Below are 24,720 nucleotides of genomic sequence, written 5' to 3'. Positions count from 1 at the left end.
CGCTAACGCAAAAACGTAAATCGCTCTCAGTGGGGCCACACCTAATCACTGCAATCACCCGTGCTGAATATAAAGGAGTGCTTAGTTGCGAGGTCGCTCAGACTTTCGGAATTCAATTCAGAGCCATACCGAGACATTTTTTATCCTGAGGCTGAACTGAAGCATTGCGCTCCCTAGGTTGTAGGGTTGTCACATTCACAGCTTTTAATATGTATAATACAATTCGGAAAAATCTGAAAAATTATAATTAGGTTTCTAGCAAAACAAAAAATAATATTTCTTAAAATGAGTTAATTATTTAATATTTTTGCGACCTCCAGGCCAAGTGCCTCACTCGCCCCGCCATAGTTAAGGCTCTGATTCAACTATCGGTAAAATTGTAGTATCTAACAATTTTACCATTTTCATCACATGATTTTAACATAGCCGTTTAGACTTTGGTGGCCATGGGGACTATAACAAATTTTTAAATCGTGAAACTTATTTTTTATTTTTTTTTGTTAAAAACATGGAGAAATATAAATTTGTTTATTAAAAACTCGCACTGATAGGAATCTTTTTCAATTAAGACCAAAAAGTTTAAACATTGGTGTGGCAAAACAATAAAAATACATTTAAAGCTAACATAAAAACACTTACATTATACTACTGTGCTCTACTCTACTGCAGTGTTGGGTAAAAATCGTAATTTGATTAATGATTAAATATTACAATTACAATTTTTAGTTATTAACTATAAGGTAATTAAATGTAATCAATAATCACAATATCAAATTATTTTAAATTACTAAAGTATAATAATAATGTAATCATAGTGTTTAATACGATTACAAAATATGTTAATTTTCGATCATGACAAATCTTAATGATTAATGATATTTCAATAACGGTTTAAAGCTGAATAATAGCTATTTATGAGATAAAAATATATTTTGAGATAAAAATTTTAAAAATATATAGTTTATTGACCAATGTAGTGTATTTTTTATGTACTAGACTTATGAACAATAAATAGGATATTGAAAAAATAAATAAATAAAGAGTAAATTAAACTATAATATACGTAATTATTAAATGTTATGGAAAAAATAATGATTAACAATAAAAAAAAGTATTATTTTTCAATAAGAAATTAAAAGTGAATATAATAATTACATTAATTTTATTATAATCAATCAAATAAATTTAGAAAAATTGATATCTCTGTAATGATGATTGAATAATGGCAATATAAGTATAAAAAAAATAATGTAAAAACCATAAGATTTTTATAATAATATATTTGATTTTAATACAAGAGTAATAGGAACATAGGTACAAAATAAATGTAGCTATCGGTCGGTAATTAGTGGCTCTAAAATGTAACATAATATAATAATATAATATAACATTTCGTAAATCCCTAATTTTAATAATATTCGAGTATAATATATTACCTAATACAAAATTGTAGTCATTTGATATTTTTGACGATAATGATTAACACTAATATAATCATGATTACTGATTACCTTAAAAAATTATTAAACGATTAATAACCAATATAATTCAATAAATTAATTGTAATCGATTACGTAATTTAATCGTTAACTAATCGATTACACCCAAAACTGCTCTACTGGTACTGTCGGTACTGAGTACAGACCGTTTGATTTTTTTTTTTTATCCGAACATATTTTGATGGAGGCACAGTATGAACCCATAGGTTTAAGTTTAGTATATTTTTGTCCGATTTTGTGTAAGTTCTGTGGTCATTGCACCGAACCGAATCTAAGCACAGAAATACCTCAGTAATTTATAAAAACTTGTATTATCCTCGTTCCTGTATATTCTAACTCGTTTCCTCTCCAAAAGCTTACCTTGACCTTACTTCATATCGTTACCATTTTCAACGTTGACATGAAAAGAATTGCCTATTCACATAAAATAAGGCAAAGCATGGTCGGATCCATTTTGTTGCCTATACGAGAATAACATGGCGTACACGGTATGAGCAGTTATATAACAAATTTCAATTGCTCATAAACATGGGTATAGCTAAGATTTGAATCGGGGGTGGGGGGGGGGGCAAAAACATAAAGCGATTAGTGTTTAACTCGTAATTCAAATAATCTGCAGATAGACCATTGGATAACACATAAAACGACAAAACGATTACATGTGTAGATAACACTCGGTCCCACTAAACTATTTTTAGACTTATATCTTATTTAATTTTTAATTTTAATTTTTAACTTACACATTTGGTATAAACAAATAGAATACAATTTAAGGCGCAGGGGGGAAGTGCCTCCTCCTCACTACGCCCATGCTCATAAACGTTATTTTTATTTTTATTGGTTACTGAATTTACGTTTTTCTACATAATTATAGATTAAGCAAAAGGCATATGAGTAAAATATAAGTTTTGGTGTCCAACTAATACTTTGTTCTGGATTGGGAAGTATTTTTCTTAATTATTTAAGATTTTTAATTGAATAATTAAAAAAAACAAAGAAAAAATTACAATAAAAAACTTCAACCTATATCAAAATCAGAACATTGCACCATCTATAATTCTATGACACACTATTTTGTAGTATTTACTTACACAACTTCAACCATAAGTACCTGTTATGTAATTAAGAATGTATTAAAAATATTACCTTTTTAATAAGTAAATTAGGGAAGAATAAGGTAAAACAAATAAAGAAAACTCAAGGGTTTTCATTATAAAAAACATAACAAACATGTAGCGACTAAGATATTTAGCTTAGGAATTAAAGAAATTAATAACTGTAACAAATATATTATACTTTAGTATTGAGTTAAAAAATTAATTATTTTAATTAAATTATTATAATAAAAATGATAAGGGTAAATGTGTTGGTTGGAATATTACTAAGTGTTAAGATCCACCCAACCATAGTAAGTACAAGATTTAATAAAATAATTTTATAATATTAAATTAACATTACCAAGCAATATCAACATATCACTGAAGAAGATACATAAATATTTTACAATCTAGAAAAATTTTCAGATTTTACAGTATATTTTTAGTATTAATAACATCATAATAATATATAATAAAATATGATAACCAATACATGTGATGTAACAATTGTTACAATAGTTTTTTAAAATTTATACTTATTTCTTAATTATACTCCATCACTGATAACAAGTTATTCTCAGTGGTGATGGGCCATTTACCTTTGTTATGTATATTTACTTATTGAAAATTTTAATTCCTTAGCCAATAATAATTCTTATTATTTTATAGAATACATTTTATTTTATGAATCATTTTATATGTTCAGTCTACTAGTATTTATATATTGTATAATTTAATAAAAAAAAAAAAATTGAAGTGATAGACACATTGGTTTTTAGAACTTATTTTGGAAGATTGTATACTAAATACTTCAGTAACCGTTACACATGTTTACAAAAATATTCCACCAAAAATAATGATTATTATAAAATCCGTTATTACTGTGGTTGATTAATATTTTACTAGTCAACACTGTACTTGTTTATGTGTTAATCTAACCAATTAATTATACACTCTTGTAATATTTTTTCATTGCAATGCCATTCATGGTGACCAACTCCTGGTACTGTATATTCTATCAACCGGTTGGTCAAGTCAAGCTCTCGTAGTCCTATTGGGTCTTCATCACTATATATGTCATTTTGTCGTCGATCTCGCATTGGTACCAATTCACCATTGCTATCCAATATAGCAAATTGACTGAAACAAAAACATAAAATAATGAGTAAAAAATACAAAATAATAGCTTAAAATAAAACCAAGACTTTTAGGGTTGATACAAATTAACTTAACTCTCAACGCAACACATTTTTTATAAAACCATGAAATTTTTAATAAAAAAAAAAAATCATTTTAGAAAAGTTAAAATTAGTAATTTACACTTGTGCTAACCACATAGTGGATGATAAGAAAAACGGTGAATAGAGAATCATTTTTAATTTTATGACATATTTATGAATACAAATAATGTGTTTAATTACATGTGGAGTTTGGTTTGTGCTAGCAATATTTATTATAATTTATTAATTAAAGAGTTTTAATATATTATACAATACTAATTGAATCTAGGTCAGATTCTTTAAGCCATTCCTCTTCTCATAATTTATTTTATTTTTTTAAGTTAAATATGATATTGTATAATATTTAATAGGTTAAAATATTGGGTTAGTAAAATATTGGTTAAGTGCAGGGCCGGATCTTAACTTTTTAACACCCAGGGAAAATTAAAAATATACGCCCTTTTCAAGAAATTTCAGAAAAATGACCAGAATCATTTTTTTTTTTTTTTTTATGAAAAATCAAGCATACTCACAGTAGCGTGAGCACCAACCATTTATAAAGCCGTTTGTAATACACTGGACCAATAAATTATTTATCAAAAATTATTTGAACAATTTTAGCTTAAAAATCAAAAAAAATTAGTTTTTATATAATCAATTAATCATGTAATATTTTTAGAAGCCCTGGTTAATATTTCTAAGTTTCAGGTTTAGAAAAAATAATATTTGTAATAATAATATTTATAAATTATTTATTAACAAATCTAAATTATTTATTGCTTACTTTTAAGTTTTAACATGAAACAATATTTATATATTTTCAATTTTTGTTATGGTTACACTCAAAACTTTATAATTACTACATGTCTACATATTATGTATCTACTTAGGTAAGGAAAAACTACAATTAAAGAAAAATATAACTAAGTACTGAAAATTAAAATAGTATAATGATTACCTATAACTTATGTATTAAATGTATAATATACTAAAATATATTATTCTAAATTTTCCAAATTTACAAAATGTTAAACTTAATATTTAAAACTTTATTTTTCTGGCTTTGATTGCAGAAAAATTATCAATAACTGAATCAAAATCAACTGTCTTTGTGATCTCTTTTTCGATTGACAGAAGTGACAAGTTAGTGAGTCTGTTTTGGTTCATCGTGGATCGTAAATACGTTTTTATTAATTTGAGTTTACTAAAACAACGTTCACACGATGCGGTTGTACAGAGCAATGTTAGATACAAACGAATAGCAATACAAATATTTGGGAATATGTTAGTCATTGAGTACTCGTGTATTAACTGCAGAATGTTTAATGGAGTTTGATTTTTAAGGTCAGGTAACATACCTAATGCAAGGTTTTTAAAGTTAATAATTTCCGAAGTAAAGTCTGAAGGTTTTAAATCGTTATCATATTTTATGGCTAGGTCAGCAGCAGCTTTAATTAAATAATTTGAATCTCTTTCAACGAGGTCAGCTCCATTGAAAAATCCAAAGTCAGAAGATACTTGATTAAGCTTTTCAAATCTCCAGTTCATATTCATAGTTAATACATCACAAACATTTTTTAAATTAATAATACAAGTTGTTTTTGAAGTCGCATTCCAGTCGTCTGTAGATTCTTCAAAATCCAATAGTTTTATTCGTTTTATTCTTTTTTGAGGAAAAACAGTTGCAATACCCATTTTTTTAGTTTTCTTCAGCACTTTGAAATAATGTTTCAAGTCTGTTATTTCACAAATCGGTGATTTCATTAATTAATCCTTTAATTAGATTTGCAGCTTTATTTATTGTTAATGATTTCGATTGTAGACAAACATTAACGCGATCAATGCTTGAAAGAATAGCATTCCAAATAGATAACAAGCAAATAAATTCATAGTCAATGTATAATAGTAAGCTTTTAGCCAAAAATATTGATTCAGCATTACCTTTTCCAATCATATCATATTATTAAGGGCATTTTTTTACTTCAGGTAGTTGTGTAAAAATCGCTTTTATAGCTACAGATTTAGAAGACCATCTTGTATCAGAAAATGGTTTAAGTGTGAGTTTCAATGATTTCAATTCTTCCCAACGAGAAGGTGAACCCGAAAAAAAATTGAATAATTGTTGAATCTTGCCAAAAAAGTATTTCATTTGAACATTTGATGATGCAGCGTTGACACCAGCCAAATTTAAACAATGAGCAGTACATGGTACGAAAGTAGCCAAACTATTTTTTTCCATAATTTTTGATTGCACACCATTATATTTCCCTGCCATATTTGCTCCATTATCGTAAGCTTGGCCTCTGCAGTTTTGTATATTTAAATCATCATCAGAAAACTGAGTTAATATTTCACTTGCTAAGCCTTTTCCAGTTTTTTCATGTGATAAAATAAATCCTAAAAAACTTTCTTCTATACAAACTTTTCCATTAGAAATATGTACATATCGGATAATTTGACTCATTTGTTCCTTTTTGGAAACATCAGGTGTGCTATCGAACATAATAGTAAAATATTTTGCAGACTTGATTTGATTTATTATTTTTTCTCTGACCTTTTTAGATAATAAAGAAATAAATTCATCTTGAATGTGATGAGAAAAATAAGATACAGAGCCTTTCCTATGGGATTCAATATGTTGCCTTAATACTCCATCAGATTTACTTATTAAGCTAATGAGATTTAAAAAATGTCCCGCTGCTGGATTACCTATTTCTTCAGAATTTCCTCTTAAGGCTAGATTATTATTTACACAATAAAGTAACACATCTAATATTATTTTTAAAACATGTCGCCACTTTTCTTGTTCTGATTTTATTTCTTTCTGTAAGGAGTCATCAATACCCCCTCCTTTCATTACTTTATTTTCAAGCATTTTCCATTTTAAAAAATGTTTTATGTGATCTTGAGAATCTTCATGTTCTTTTAAGCGCTCCATTTTTTTCCAACACGAAAAACCTATTTTGGGATCACTTAAAGCAGTAAATTGGTTACCAAATAATAGACAACAAAAGCAAAAAATTGCGTCATTTGGTTGAGAATACATCATCCATGATCTTTCAACACTTTCTCCATTAGGTAATTTTTTGTAAAACCAATGGTTTTTAAAAGGCTTATGTTCCATTTTTCCACGATCTGGGCCATGTTGAACAAGTATGCATCTTAACTTGTCATTTATAGTTGGCCACGATTGAGGATTATTAAATATTATTTCAGGAGGTTTTAACACATTTATTTTTTCATCAACAAATGATTGTTTCTCAACTATACCATGTGATAAATTATGATCAACTAAAATATTTTCATCCAACTCTACAGTCTCTACAGGTATTTTTTGAAAACTCAATTCGTTGGTATTTGATGTTCGTTCAACTTGACTACAACCACTATCAATTTCAATTTCAATACTTTCATTTATTTTTTGATTTTCAGAAGCCCCATCTTCTTCTAATGAATCAATTTCGTTTTTAACGTTGAACCATTTACTTTTAGATTTCTCCCATTGTGCTGCTAGTTCTTGAGCTTCTGCTTCTTTTTGTTTCTTTTTATTTCGGAAATAGGAACCTGGTCTTTTTGACATTTTGAGCTTTAAAAATAAATAAGATGAAGAAAGAAGTTTAATAAAAAAACTATCCAAATCAAATATATGAAACTAAACAAAAAAGCTTAAACAAAACAGAGGAGAAAGTACACCTATCAAAAATATCTATATGAATCTTAGAATTTAAGAAACAAAATAAACAAATATGTTCAATGGGACCCATTATCTTGCCAAAGAATAAATAAAAATAAAAAATAAAATAAATTAACCCTTAAATGCATATAGTTGCATTTATGCAACGTTTTGAATTTTTATTATTCTGGCCTTATGACTACTGATACGTTGTTTAAGGTTATACCATTGTATTCTTTAAGTAATTCTGATTCTGATGTCTATTCAAAAAAATCCATCTATTCGTAGTTATTGGTCATCAAATATAGGTAATAATATTATTAAAAATATCATGCCTGTCAATATGTTTGAAAAAATAAAACAATTTTTACATTTTGTTGATAATAGTCAACTTATTCCATTCAATAGACCTGGACATGATAGACTTTATCGCATAAGGCCAGCTCTAGAATCATTGAATAAAACATTTAAATTAGTTCCTCTCGAAGAATGCTTATCAATAGATGAACAATTATGTTCTACCAAATCTAGGCATTATTTAAAACAATATATTCCTATGAAACCTAATAAATGGGGCTATAAGTTGTTTATTATGGCAGGCGTTTCTGGTTTTGCATATAATTTGGAAATTTATAGTGGACAAGAGAATAATTCGGATCTACATTATCTAGGATCTAGACTGATTTCAGGAGTTTGGTCATTTTTATTATTATTATACCAAAGATTGGTTTTTATATTATTATTTTATTTTAATACATAATGATTAGTTTTAAAATTGTTTTTCACTTATAATATTATATACATTTAAAAAGGCTGGTTTTAATTATATTATTCTCTTTAACATTCATTGTTTATGCAGTGGTTATTTACCAAATTATTAAATTTAAAAACATAAGACTGGTACTTTTGATTTTGAATTGTTATACATACTATGATATAGTATGATGTTTTTGTTTTTAGTTTTTATATATAAAATGTTTTAAAGTTTAAAAAATAAAATAAAATTTGGACTATTTATTTGTAGTTAGCGAAAATATTAAAAATTGACTTTCATATTTATTTAGGTAATTCAAAATAAATGTTCCAGTTGGTGCACTGTGCGCATATAGTTGCATTTGTGCAATGGACTTAAAAGTTGTACTTTTCAAGGTTGTGTTTCAAGTTAGAATTTTTTAACTATTTTTTACAAACTCACCAAACTTAAATTAGTTAAAAACTTTTTTTCAATATAAAAAAAAGACATGCAATTAAGTGTTAAGTTTCCTTTTAAATTATTTTATTATAATATGATTGATATATAAAACATGATAATTAATAACCGATCTGACTTAAGCTAAACATCAATAGGATAGTATTTTTGTTTTAATTATGTTGTACTTTTGTACTATAAAGTTTATTAAGAAAATAAATAGTATTTAAATAGTAAATACAAATAACAATGTATTTGGTGTAATCTGTAACAATGCTTAATTTTGTTTTTTTTCATTTATCTAGTGGCTAAAGTAATATTTATAAAAATGTTCAGTTTGTAAAAAGGCATTGTTAAATATAAAGATTTTTATAAACCTAAAAACATTTAATTTAATAAATAATCTAAAACAACTAATCAGTAGTAACGTTTTATGTTCTATTTAAAAAGTATATAACTGTTGATTAAAAATTACATAACAATGAATTACAATTAATGAATTAATGAAGCCATTTTTAAGATTAAATTTTAAATAACTATTAACATAATTCATAAAAAAGATGTACCAATATAATTTATTAATATGTATTTATATTATATATGTATATGCAAGAAAACAATGTAATTTACCATACCTACTTTATTATATCACTTATTGGAGAGTAAATCTACACATTGAAAAATCTAATAAAATTCCAAAAAAAGTTTGACTTGCGGTTCGCGGACTTAATAAAATTCCAAAACAAATACCTACTAGATATTCACAAATGTTCTTAGCAAAAAAATGATTGACTACATGTCTACGTCATACAGATTACTAAAACTAGTAATATCGTTAATTTTTGTTGTACTAACCTGAGTACTAATGACTGAGCACTGACGTATTTTAACTGTAGCGGTGTCAAAATTAAAATTGAATTTAGCATAAATGTATAAAATAAACTGATTTTATAAACTAATACAGGCTATATTATTAATATAACACATTAACGCGGACACACGAATCGATGAATCACAATACAATGATAATAAAATTAAATTCAACAATACCTTAATTTCCCACTTATTTGAACAATATTTAATTTTAGATCTGCAGCGACAGTCAATCCCGCTGACAGTCGCAGACGGGTATTTCCAGTATTTCCACTGCAATACGTACCTATTAGTCCATTTTAAAATAATATTGTTGTTACTTGTTAAAATTAAAAATAAAAATAATACTATTTTATTCGCATAACCATTATTACAAATTTCTATTAAAATATTATTTTGTAGTTATGACTTTTGTTTCAAAGTTAATTTTAAATTTAAAACCTTTAAAATACGCCAACGATAATTATGCGCCCGGGGATAAATCCCCGACTTCCTCCCCCCCCCCTAGATCCGGCCCTGGTTAAGTGTATAATAAGCATTTGTACTAAAAGCGGATTGAAATTGTAACTATTAATAAATAAAAACCTTGATTGCCATGGCGATATAACCCCATCGTCTGGTCCACCAATAAGCACCAATTTTTGAAGACGTATAAGTCCCAGTTTCCTTGTACCAGCATTACTATTCAAGTCACCATCCGTATTATTGCCATCCTTATTAGTATCATTAGTTGAAACATCCGCTACATCAGCATCAGCTGTAGTAACATTATTTATATGATTGTCTTCTTCATTATGACCTTCGGCTACTTTCAAAGTGGCAGCAGAGACTTCAGCTAATGTAGCAGCAACACGCTTTTCTATTTCTTCTACTGTTTCATCATTGATTTCTGAAATAATAGTAATAGAAGTTTCAGAACAAGATTATCAAAATTCATGATTTAGGGATAACATACCTTTAATTTTATTATAGGGCGCGGATTTTAAGTATATACATAATTTTATTGAATGCGAATTTCTCAATTCTGAATAAGAGTAAGCATATTTCATAACACCCTGAATAAAATGTGACTTTTATTTTACATACTTTCACATATTTTGTAAATATTTAAAAATTTTCATACCTATATAGTCTTTATTTCTATTCAAATTATTATATTGGAATTAAATTAAAAAAAAATAAAAGAAGTTATTTTAAATGTTGATTTAGATACTGCAATTGCTATTACACAAGCTACTAATATTATGCAAAACAATGACCTGAAAAATTATTTAGCATATATTTCCACATTTTTTTTGTTTACTGGTAAAAAAAAAAAATTAGAAACATCAAATCTAAAAATAATTGAGGTTTTCAAAAGTGAAAAATGCAGAAAACAAATTAAATGAATTTCAAGGAGAATCCAGACTTATAATAAAAAATTAATTAAACTATGTAATTGGTAATAACGTTGGTTAACAAAAAATTAAAACTATTAAAGATATTCTAATGAATGAAAATGAAAAAGTGTTAAATTATATTGTACTAACACCATCCGACATCTAGTATGAAATATGCCCCATTAACCTAGGTCGACGTTACATCACCTTCAGCTGCTACAAGTCGACTTTGAAACTTAACAGCCGTACATTCAAATTTTAAAATTTCCAAATGTATGTTGTACCCAATTTTTTCGAAGAAGACAATAGAGATGTTTAGATGAATAATTAGTAATTAATAATTAAAAATTAATGTAAAATACCGATATTTTTGTTAAATGTTTATTAACATTATTAATAAAAGTTTTTTAATACATATTTTGGCAAAAATAAGAATATTTATATATTTTGACATCTTTATCACATAAAAATCCATGCCCTATTTATTAATATTGAACAATGGTATAAATACAATAAATATTAATTGATTATATTAGCTATATTAGTTTTTATAATTATTAAAAAATAAACAAAATTATAATTAATTGTTGCATTACCTATTTTAATACTTATGAACTTTTATTTATCATCAAAACATAAATTGCTCTGTTTTTGATTGATTATTTAAAATACTTTATTTATTTAATAAGTTATCAATTACATGAAAAAAAGTAATTTTTTCTGGTCTCCAGAGCACTCTTTTTAACCTCTCTATTACAACTCTCATATCAGATAATTTGTTGAATTAGTAGAATCTTATTACCGGTATTTTGTTGACAATCACTTTTGGAAATTTCTTCTTTGACATTATCAATAACTGCTAAATACACACTGTATTTAAGGTATAGATCTCGATGCCGAGGATCATACCAATAGTTGGCGACTGACAGAGCACGTTGACCTATTCGTGTGTAAAACACTTCATATGCTGTACGCGCAGTGAGCGCTGGAAACATTTTTGTAAAACATTCAGCTGTAAAACAACATTAAAAATCAATAGTTTCATTGTATTAGATTAGAGGTGGTATATATTTTAGTCAAACTAATCCCTGAGTTCTGATAAAATTATATGTAGGTATATCATTATATACCTCAGTAGTCTATTTACTAGGAATTTCCAATTTTAATCCTGCAAATATGTGGTAGATGCATAATATTGAAAAGATTTTAGGATTTTTCAGTATCACATTCATCAAACTATTTTATCATTTATGCCATAATTATTGATTATCACTGTAACATAACAATTAATAGAGAAGAAAAAAGTAAGTATCAACTTAAATAATAATTATAATTTTTTTACAATATATTAGGAAACATGTTTTAATATTTATTTAAAAATATGAAGTTGTAATAATTAAATATATTCAATTATACTAATATTTACATTCTTAAATACTATTTGAATTCCAAAAAAATTCCTTCAAAAACTTTAATTCAATTTTAGATAAAAACTACTAGAATAATGCTACAGTAATATAATTAATATTTGATGTAAGTGGACAAATTCCAATAATACTGCATTTAATGTATATAGTAATATAAAAACTAAACAAAAATAGATAATATTCTTAAGACAGTAGTATTTTCTCAAAAAATACAAGAAGGACAAAGAGGTGCTATATAAAATTCCTATATTTTAAGAGGCACGATTGAGCATTTTTAAAACAAAGAACATTATATATATAGTAAATTTAAGTTTTCTAACTCTCGACTATACAATAATAATAATATAAAATTTTTTCTCAGGCTTTCAAATATAATGAATCAAAATAATTCAAATATAACCTTAGTTAGTAAAAGTAATAAAAAAAAAAACCTTATTTAGTTGAATAAACATCTTGTTATGATGAGAATGATTATTTAGCCAATCCAGATTCATAATGAGACAATTAAAAAGACAGTGGCGTAGCTAAAATTTTTAAATAGGAGGGGCTGAACACTTTTTTGGGTGGATTAGGTAAAAGAAGATTAGAGAGTAACCTTCTCCTTTCCACCACCAAATTTATAAATGTATTTCCAGCATTTTAAAATATTTTTAATAATATTTATTAAAATATAATTTATAATAATAATAAAATAATAGTGGTCAGCTGTGGTAGCATAGCTGCAACATAATAAAAAAACTATAGTGATTATAAAATGATAGTGTTAGATGAAAATCCCCACAACCTTCATGATAACAAAAAACAGAAATAATCACAACATAAGCATATTAATGCTTATGTACTAAAGACAAAACCCATTATTCGTAAACATTTATTTGATACCAAAGTTATTAAATACTTAAATACTAAATAGCAGTAAACTAGTATAGTACATGCATATAAATAAGGCTCATAAGGGGAGAGCTATAGCCCACCTCTTGGCTATGTCACTGTAAGAATATATAAGTTGTTCACCTAATCTATTTTTTTTGAAAGTTCAAATTAAAATTCAAAAAAACACTTGTAATCATCTCTTCAAAATTGTTGATCACCTTTAAGATAAATATTTTTTAGACAAAAATAATACCTTATCAAATTCAAATGTTTATCTCACAAATTTAATAATGAGTATGCAGAAATATTAATGTTATAACAGTATCAAAAAAAATTCTGCTGTAGAACATAAAATTAGTAATTAATTATAGTAAAATTTTGTGATACTTCAATTTTTAACTGTATTTAAAAAATGATAACTAATTATTCTACTAATATTCATATTGATTATACATGAGGTTATTATTATAAGTATGAAGTCATAAAATACTTTGAAAACAATAAAAATTTGTTATTTGTATTGATTTGCATTTTATGAAGGAGTTTCCAACTTAAATTTATTAAGTCAACATTATACATACATTTCTAGTTAAATAATTAACAAATGAAACTTTCTTGAAGTATTTTGTTTTAGAATAAATAGTTTTCTTTTTTATCATAAGACTACTTATGTAAAATTTTTATAAAACTTTAGTCAATATAACATTTTAACTCAAATATATATATATATATATATAATAACTGAATTACCCGAATTTACCCATAAAAGTAAATGCTTATCATTATGTTAAGTTAGAACACTATATACAGGCAAATAAAAAAAAATTATAATCATTGTTTTGTAAATCATACAATATTAGCTTATCTCTTTACAAACGCCTTTTTATTTTATTATCTGAGCCACCCATGAAATATCTTTGTAAAAACATTGGTTTTTCTAGATTATTGAATAATAGAGAACCAGTCAAATGGTAACTTTAAATATTAGCATTAGGTTTCTATGCCAAATTTCTGGTGCACTAAATGATGTAATTTGAAAAACCAAACTATACACACAAATTATGTCAAAAAAATGTTTTGAATTTTGATAAGCATGATTTAAAAGACTTTTAAATGGTTCAGGTGGATTGGATCTGCAATGTCTTCCTAAAAACACTTTCCTACCTAATCAGCAAACACCTAAATGTTCTTTTGACTATTTTAACCCACTACAATACTAAAATTTTGATTATACATTTCCTATTATAACTTACACACATAAAAACGTATTTTTATCTAATTATTTTATCGGATTTAATTTATGTTTAACGAAAAAAAGTCACAAATCACCATATGACCTATATTAAGCATTAATATCGTGGCGTATGGGACGATGTTAGCCGGTTTGGACTAGGAATGCCTGACAGTGGGGGAAAGAACGTCTGTGTTTTTTTTGTCGCGTTTTATAGTGGAATATTAAAAAATAAATAATTACTCAATTAACTTACACATATATATTTATATTTCATAAGACAGAGTAGAACATCAAATTTAAACATGTAAATATTAACAGACTGATATAAAATAACACAATATAAATGAAGTAAAAATAAATATAAAAATAATAATGAGCTTAGTGAGACAGGTGGTAACTATTATAGCTGGAATATATTTGAAACTATAGTTTATAAATTAATATCCAGATTTCGTATTTAATCGACTATATCCCTATTAGCTGTATGGATATCATTTAGAGTGCCTTTGAATGCACAGATCATTATTCGTATAGTATGAAATATAGAATAGTATGGGTAGATACTTATAACATTGATTATATAATACGTTTATTCTATAACCAATGCTTATTAGAGTGATCCTTAGTTATAGGAGAAAAAATTTTTTTTTTTTTTCATGCAGGATCCTCCCGATTTTTTAAGTGTTATGAGTAAATAATTTGTGGGGAATTTGGTTATTTGATATTTGGTTAAGAGATTATGACAGCGGTAATTGTTTGTTTTGTTTTAGCTTACATAAATTACATAAATCCAAGTATAACACTAAACTAGTCAATCAAATAAAAACCTACAAATAATCTTTTTTTTAGAAAATCGAATGTTACATACATTTATTTAAGATATTTAATTTTATATTTAAATAATTAACAAATATATTAAAATAACTGTAGTCAGATCAATTTTACCTAATAGATTAAATAATTTGTATTTTGTACGAAAAAATAGATTTACAAGAAATTTTAATGCATATTTTTTAATAGGCAGTAATTAACAATATAATAAATGTTTTATACATTTTTACGAAAGGATTAATAGTTTTCGAGTAAGTCGAAAAAACCATAAAACTACCTTCTTTGATCATTTTTCATTCCTCTTGTGGCACGGGAAGGAGGTAATTCGTTATAACTAAATTCACCACAAATTATTTTCTCATAACACTTAAAAAAATGAGTGATTCCAGCACCAACATTTTTAAATTTAAAAATAAGGACTACTCTAATGCTCATAGTACCAAAAAAATGTAAAAAATATTATATCCTCGTTTTAAATTATAAATAAGAAAATTATTATTTTCATTAATACTGTTCGACTTGTATAATTTTATATACAAAAATACACATATATGTATATGTGTGTGTATGGTATAAATATATTTAAACTAGAATTAAATTTGAAAATAAATTACCATACCTCCAAATTGGCCTCCTTGTGGTGAGCTAAGTGACACAAATGTCTTGACATTGTGGATAGCACCATACATTTCAATCATGCCTCTGGAAATGAGTCCACCTTGGGAATATCCTATTATGATTACATCAAAATATATTTTATAAAGAATATTTATATTTCTTGTTTAGTATAAATGTATTAATAATGTGTAAATATTTACCTATAATATGAACACCTTCTGGATGCAATGAACATATTTGTAATAAATCATCAGCTAATAGCCTTGTTTGCCGCCACAGTGGTTCCAAACTAGCCAAGCCACAGAATCTGTTTATGACATATGTTTTGGTGCCTGGGTGTAGCTATAACTCAAAAAGATAGACAATCATTAAAAATAATAATATTGATTAATATTCAATAAATACATAGAAAAATGTATGCATTAAAAATTATTAATACAATCCAAAATATTACTAAAAATGCGTAGTGTGTAACTTCTTGGGAATATGGTTTATGTTTTAGTTTAATAATTTTACTTATAATATACTTATGTTTTTTTTTGTGTAACCTAAGTTAGGCTTCAGCCAAAACCAGTACTTTTAATTGTTCACTAAAAAATAAACTACAATATTATAATAATGCTCGGAACTTTAAGCATTTGCATATTTGTCTGGAAAGTGCATATTGAAATTCTGATTCGATACAAATTCGATTCATAGTATGTATACTTCAGATATAAAAATTTTTGTTGCATAATTTTGCATATTTTGTTACTTTTTGTACCAATTCGCATATTTTGGTTTTAAGAACATTTATATGCATATTTCATGGATTTAACAAATTTTTTTAAAAAAATTTATAGTTAAATAATAAAATATTAGATATATGACAACCAAAATTCTAAGTTTTATATCGTTTGACAAAATAAATTAATTCATCAACGGCTACTATTATTATTGCTCCGACTCCCAATGCACTTAACAATAATATTATAATCTTTATAGTACCGAGAATTCGTAATAGTGACCAGTGCCGTCCCGAGGGCAGGGCAAACGGGGCATTTGCCCAGGGCCTCGCGCCTCATAGTGACCACCGCCAACTCATATTTATTTTTATACAAATTTAACACTGTATTAATATTTTGTAACATGATATAAACAAATTGTATAACCATAGGGAATTCGTAAACAATTATGTTTAATCTTAAGGTTATCAGCTTATACACAATATTATTTCTGTTCGTTATAATTAGGCTTAGGGACTTAAAGCTCTAAAAAATACACAAATATGCTTCTAAAATCATTAAAATATGCATTATAATATGCAGTTATATGCATTAAAAAAAAAAGAAAAAAAAGACCACATAGTACACAAAAGAAAACGTGTTCATCGGATGTAAATGTATCTTTAAACTCTGAAACAACATTTTGTAGTCAGCTACTTGTAGACTGTTGTACACTTTGTAAAAACATTACACAATGTTACAAAATATACGCATACAACGTTTTACTTATGTATCGATGTTGTTTAGTTGCGAAACGCAAAAACAACGACCGATAATAATCGACTGAACACTAAAAAATAATCTATTATTCTATATCGACATCCGGTCGATATTCAGGGGGTTATACAATCGATACAGGTTTATACTATTATTGACAAAAATTGCACAACAATTATAACGAAATATGAGAGGTAATTTGCAGATAGCATATTACTGGAAGTATTAAGTCCTCTTAGTACATTTTTTTTCGATCGGTTGAAATATGTATATATATCAATAGTTTTTAATTTTAATAATGATAAAATTTGAAAAATTTGTCAAAATATGCAAAATAAGCATAACAATTCTAAAATATGCACCCTACTGCAAAATCTATCAAATATACAAAAATATGCACTTTCAAATTTTAGGTCTGATATCATGGCACCAAGAAACGAATTTATTTCGCACTCTGCTATATTTAGCAATAATTAAAAAAAGTATGCAAATGCTAGAGGTCCCTAAGCCTAGTTATAATACTGCATACATCTACATGCAAGTGACTTCATTGTACAGTGTACACTAGTCGGTAGTCAGTTATTTATTTTTTAAGAAATTATTTTCCAATTTTTTATTGCATATTATACCGCATATTTTGATGTTTTTTAATGCATATTTATGCGCATATTTTAGTATTTTTTGGTGCATAAAGTTCCGAGCCTTGGTTATGAATAAATTACATAACCTTAGAATGAAACATGACATGACAATATTTATTCAAAGTAAATATAAAAATCAGCATTTGATTATGAAGTGTAATTAATTTGATTATTATTTTTTATTTATATCCTCTTTTATTAAATATTTAGGCATTAATTTTAAGTTAAGCAATTAAACTATATTGTGCTTATTCTAATAATATTAAAATATTTCAGACTGTTAATAGATCACAATTCTATTGAGTTACATTGAAATCATGACTATAATTTTAATAATGTACTTAAATAATATAACTAATATAATTATGATGATGTGTTTTAATTTTTTTGTACATAATATAACAACTTTTTTTTTATGGAAATAGTTTACTATAATATACAAATATGTCTAATTTAAATAATTTTGCATTAGTTAATGTCAATTATATTTAAAACATTGATTTTGATTCAGAACTTTAATTCGTCATTATGTTCAATGTTCATGAGCAAAATAAAACATCTTCAATCTAAGGTTTTATTAGTTCAATTAGTAATGATTTTAATAAATGCTTAACTTTAAAATCATTATACTATTTTGTATCGCCAATGATATATTATAATTCAGTAGTTTGATTGAGAGTTCTATTAACTCAATTCAAAATTATTTCTTAAGATTTTTTTTGTCCTAAATATAATTGCAAACATTCACCTAATTCATCCTATAAATGTATTTGTATTTTTTAAAATTCTTTTGATTAGGTTAATACAGTTAGTAAATAGTTAGAACAGACATTTTTTTTTGTTATTTTACTCAATTTTTTTATTTACATAAAAGAATTTTTTATTTACTTAAAAGAACAATCAATTGACACAGTAAAATTCTAATTATCACTTTCATTTTATTTTACATGGGAATATACAATTTTTATTTTATATAGCGTACAATTTTCAAACAATTAAAAATATTTGAAATTTAATTGCTTATTAAAAAATATTATACAGATATTATAAGGCATATAATATGGTATTGATTTATAATACACAAGACTAGTGTATAATCATTTTAAATGGGAAATTTGGTATGTATATATATCAGCAAATGTCTTGCATTAAATAAATTATCTTATATACGAGTATGATATAAGTAAAAAAAATACATAAATTAAAATCAACAAATAATTGTATGTGGTCTTAAGTAGTATTGAAATAACAAAATGTTATACCAATGCTGAGTATAAAAAGTAATTAAATCATCATAACAATATTTGTTAATAAAAAAAGGGCGAATTTATAAAATAAATGTCTAACTTATATGAAATTATTACTTAAAATTGAACATTGTTTGAATAGCATGTTACTTTAAAAATTATAATATTGCAAATGTAAAATTAAACTATTGAGTATCATAAAAGCCTAGCAAATTTTTGAAAGATTGTCTCCATCAATAGTTGATTATTGTCTATGACATAGAAATGCGTCTAAAACAAGAACCTAATGATACAGAAACTGATTTAATATGGAAAATGTATTACAATTAAATCAAGGATAAAAAAAAAATGCCATAAGTTAACACAAGTGATGTTACTGCTTTGTTTCTGTAACTCACCTCAGTAATTCGAGCGGCCAAATGTTCCATTGTGCTTACATCTCCCGTCATCAAACCATGCACTATGATGACTGGCCGGTACGACGGTATGGACAGTGTTGTATCGTTGCGATCAAACAATGTGCTCATCGTGCAACTGTAACTATTAGCAACAGGAAGTCAGTCAGGGCACGTCGTTGTAGTCGTCACCGTTCGTACACTCTTCTAAACTGTCACCGTCACTGTTTGTGGTCAAACTGTTGCATATTAACCGGAACGACAGTACGAAGCTGACGATATAAAATCAATGCGCGACGAACAATGAATGTGACGATTGAAACACTATTAACTGCGTGACAAGGACATTGCACGTCGATCTTGCAAATAATGCATAATTAGCGTTTGGGCTTAGCACGCGTTATCAATCCTTAGCGACAACTGTTGAATGTTGATAACGTGTATCTGCTGGCGGCGGCGGCGGCGGCGGCGATAACAGTAAACCGCCGTAACGTTGTTTAGAGACAGCGCAAGAACGAGTTCCTTATCAATTGTCATGTCGTATTTCTTGACAATTGTCTGTCGCGTCCTGCGTAGTTAAATAATAAAATTTGCATGAGTGCATACGCATACGAAAAAACAGAGATGAAACAATTATAATTAATGATTTCTTATGAATATCAAAACCACACCCGTGGATAAATTAAATTAAAATTTTACATGATTACTTATTGAATCATAACTAGTTCACATAATCATTTTATACAGGAAATTAAATAAGAAATAGATAATTGAAATAACAGTTGACCACATCCTGGATCTCTGCGCCATTAGTTATGGGTTGGTCGGGAAATAGCACACACACAGAATCAATAAGGATTATCATTTTTAATTATCGTTTTTCACTTACACACACATTTGCAATTTACACACACCCTTGCGTCCATCGGGCATATAAGGGACCTGAAAACAAGGGCAAAGCAGATGAGTTCTTGCTATGCGAAACTGAGCACCTTAGTGTATGTTATGGTTTGGACTTAGAATTTGAACAGTTATTAAATTATTAGGACTTAGAATATTTCATTACAGTTTAAAAATTAAAACTTAGAATTTCAACAGTTTATTTAATTATTTGTACTTAGAATAATTTTGAATAGTTTAAATAAATCACTTTAATCACAGCTAGTAGGTATTAATTATTTACAACATCCACTTAAATCAAGCGTTTAACAGACTGAGTGAATAACTGAGATTCGATCAATCGGTTGGCACGCAACAGGTCCTAAGTTCTTTATCGTGTAAAATTTTCGATATTCTGTATTTCTTCAATTCATTCTAGTTTCAGTGTTTCTTTAATTCATGGTTGATCAATGTTAAATTGTTAAATTATAAAACTCAAAGTGCTTAACACAAATAAGTAAAAATAGAAGATTATATTACAAAACGGGCCTTTACTAAGTATTATAATATATGAAAAGTGTCACGCTTGTATAATGATTAACCTTAGACTTAAATATGTTTTCGAAATGTCCAATGCTAAATCAAATCAATTATTAATAACTACAAGATGAGCTGCCCCTTTGAATCAATAATAATACTTTCATAATGTAATGAGCTATAGATATATTGTCAAACTTTCGCAATGTTACCCTCAGGTGAATACGAATTGTCAATTATAAAATATGAAATCAAGGACAACAGGAGCGACGTGATGTCCAGGACAGGCCCACGCCAAAGAATGATGATCTATAAAGTAGAAAATCCAGCATATATACCGAGGTAAGTGAAGACAAGAGGCAGTTGGATTATTCACTCACAGGCCAGGAATACACACACTCATTACTCACAGGAGATTCATTCGACCCAGTTTGAATGTGCACAGCTAGACTGTTATGACTTATTAGTTTATTGCTGTAAGCCCTCTATCGCATGAAGGAGTGTACATTAGAATCTTTCGTCTAAGCATTACACACTTTTTATGTAAAACTATTGTATTTTGAGTCTAATAAATATGTAACGTCTTTACTATCAAAATCGTACATTCATTCTGCAAGTTCAACATCTGGTTCTCAACACTTATAATGAAATTACTGTTATGGGCTCTCTTATACCACATGTAATATTACGCTTAAATTGATGTAATAGTTAATTAGTATACAATCATCTGTATTTTTAATGATTGGTCATACTTTATGTGACATTGTATCCTTATTATTTTTAAATATAAACGTACAGGACAGGGACGCCCACAGAAATGTAGCTCAGGGGGGCAAAAAAATTGTAAGTACCTAAATACTTATAGGAAGATTTACTGCTACATATTTCATCTACTCATATTTTGTATTACTATCAATAATAATTTTTTAAATATCAAAACTCATTTAAGTTTATATAAAATTACATTATTAGTTATTAGTTTTAATATTTATAAGAAAAAATATAATAAAGTTTAAGCAAAAAACAACTTTATTTGATTGAATTCGCATCATATTTTATTATTTTATTCAAAAAGTAATGACAATCTCCTTTTGTTTGAAGCAAATAAATTAATTGAATCATTATTTGTTGATTAAAAAAATGTTAGATACTTGTTAGATACAAGGATTGTCAAATAGTCACTGAATACCCAAGATCAGCTTTATGTAAAATAACTTCCAATTTTGTAAGTGACGCGAAAATCTCAGGGGGGGGCAATGGCTCCCACTGGCCCCCCATCCGGGCGTCCCTGGTACAGGAAGCTTTTACCAGGAAATACTGGTATATGCATCATTGTCTGAATTATATCTATTTATAATATACATTTTTTGTACCTACATGATATCAATGTAAATGCACATGAAATAATAGTATAATTAGAAATACTGGGAATTTCTAGTATACTAATTAATAAAAGAAGACGTCAGTAATCAAAATCAGCAAAGGACAATTGTACACTGGACTATAAAGTCATAAACCTATTTCTGGATATAGCCAAAACACCAGGTGCAGCGTCCTATGACGTCAACTGAACCATATAGAAAAAAGATGGAAATTATTATACCCTAATTTAGATGAGTTCTAGTCACGGAACTGCGAGCAACTTTATGTCACTTTGTATCAGATTTATTTAATATTTTGAATTATTTAATAAAAATATTGTAAAAAGTGTTAGTCTGTTATTTAATTTAACTTCATACATCATCAATTCCTTAAATTGAAATCAAGCCGGTGATAAGTAACATAGTATGCACAAGATCATTGTTGTCTGTGTAAAATTTGTGTACAAAAAAATAAAACGAATTAATAAACAATTCATTTACAAGTTAAGTTAACGATTAGTTATAGTTGGTTATTTTTTATAAGCATGACTATAATGTGAACCAATATTACACTTACATTAGTCGCACATTCTACTATTGTAGTTAACTAAGTAAGAATATTCTATATTTACATGTAACTTACATGTACAGAGGTAGTCTGTTTATTGTTAAATCAATTTTCTATGTTCATTACAACATACAAACTATATACTATAACATTGATAAAATACTGTTATAAATAATGATAATAATGATTGATGCCGATGGAGTATGTAAAAAAAAAAATTTATTAGAAATGTTAATTACTTAAAAAATATAAGGTAATATTTATAAATTTTTTAATATAAACATTTTTTTTAAAAAAAAAGGAAAATAAATCTTAAATCAATCTCACTTCATAAAATATCTTTGGTTAGCTTCATAATTAAATTAGGCTTTTTTTATACATGTTATGTATTTTATATAGTAAATAATAAATGTAAGCCAAAAAATATTAAATCTTTAAAAACATTTATCACTGTATCATTAAATAAATTTGTCACACTACAGGGAAAATAAGAATAACTATAAATGCCATCAAAGTAATTTCAATCATAAAAATGTTGTTCTATACACTGAAAAATTTAACTTGACTTTCAAATAACATGGTGAGCACCTTACAAGTAATATATTATAATCATAGGAGTGCGCCTGAGAAAAATTGACTAATAAAATGAAAGGGAAAGAAGCAATCCCTCCAAACAATTTTTTTTTACCTTTCATTACTAGATAATACAAAATATTAATTAATTCTATACACTGTCTTTAAATTAGTTTTCATAATTATATTGAGTAATTAAATATCACACACTCCAAAAAAGTATATGTAACCATTTTGTTGATAATTTTCTTATTAGAACTATAACAACAGAATTAAATGGACAAAGAAAAAATAATATAAATGTATTATTTATTAACCACAGTAACTATAGAATAAAATGTTCAGATAGTGCCTAGATACACTCGACACGTCCTGTGTGTACTTCAATGATTATAATAATATTGAACATGATTTATTTTTAAATTACACTTAAATGACATAACATTTATCAATATGACAAGAATGCAAAATATAAACACAATTTAAAATACAACAAAATTAAAACTATAAATGAGCTTAGAAAGTCAAATTAAAACAATATGTATTTAAAACAATTAAAAAAAAATAATAAAAACAATATCTGGATGGCTTAAATAAAATTCATAGAAAACAAAAGATCAAATTATTGCATCATCAAACTAATTATAACAAAACAATTATATTTTAATAACTATTGATAATATAAGTAAAATATTTTATATTTACTATTTTATTGATGTACTTCGATTTTTTTAAATTATAATAAATTTCTTGCTTAAAATATATGTAAAATTCAAATTAATTAAAGAATTTCATAAACAGATATTCATTCATATTTTCTTAAGACTTATATTAAATAAGCTATAAAAAGTATTGTTTCACAAATTAAATTAACTTTTCTATACTTTTAAATCATGTTCATTTTGAAAATATTACTACATTTTATTATTTTTGTAATATAAAAAAATGTATTTAATTTAAATGTTATATAAATAAATTGATAACAAACAGCCATACTAATTTTAGTTTTTATAAAATATTGTAAGCACAGAAATAACTAAAAAATTTAATTATTACCATGTTTACAATACACATTGTAAAATATAGATGTGATTGTTTTATAACTTTTTTAGAATATATAATTAC

At 26.2% G+C, this 24,720-nt stretch overlaps 1 protein-coding gene across 1 annotated transcript; it reads right to left on the bottom strand.

The window, feature by feature from the left end:
- Window positions 1–3,280: 3,280 nt before the first annotated feature.
- Window positions 3,281–20,090, bottom strand: LOC112692241 (palmitoyl-protein thioesterase 3). Its single transcript, XM_025566848.1, has 6 exons — window positions 19,681–20,090; window positions 16,114–16,255; window positions 15,915–16,025; window positions 11,733–11,942; window positions 10,137–10,440; window positions 3,281–3,736 (listed from the first exon to the last, which is right to left on the bottom strand). The coding sequence occupies exons 1-6, from the start codon at window positions 19,807–19,809 to the stop codon at window positions 3,526–3,528; spliced, it is 1,107 nt and encodes a 368-aa protein (XP_025422633.1). The 5' UTR covers window positions 19,810–20,090; the 3' UTR covers window positions 3,281–3,525.
- Window positions 20,091–24,720: the final 4,630 nt, after the last annotated feature.

This window comes from Sipha flava, unplaced genomic scaffold (assembly GCF_003268045.1).
Source record: "Sipha flava isolate LNK unplaced genomic scaffold, YSA_version1 71_pilon_pilon, whole genome shotgun sequence".
In the NCBI taxonomy this organism is placed as follows: Eukaryota; Metazoa; Arthropoda; class Insecta; order Hemiptera; family Aphididae; genus Sipha; species Sipha flava.
Note: the sequence above shows the minus strand (reverse complement) of the source record. Positions and strands in the feature narration are given on the sequence as shown.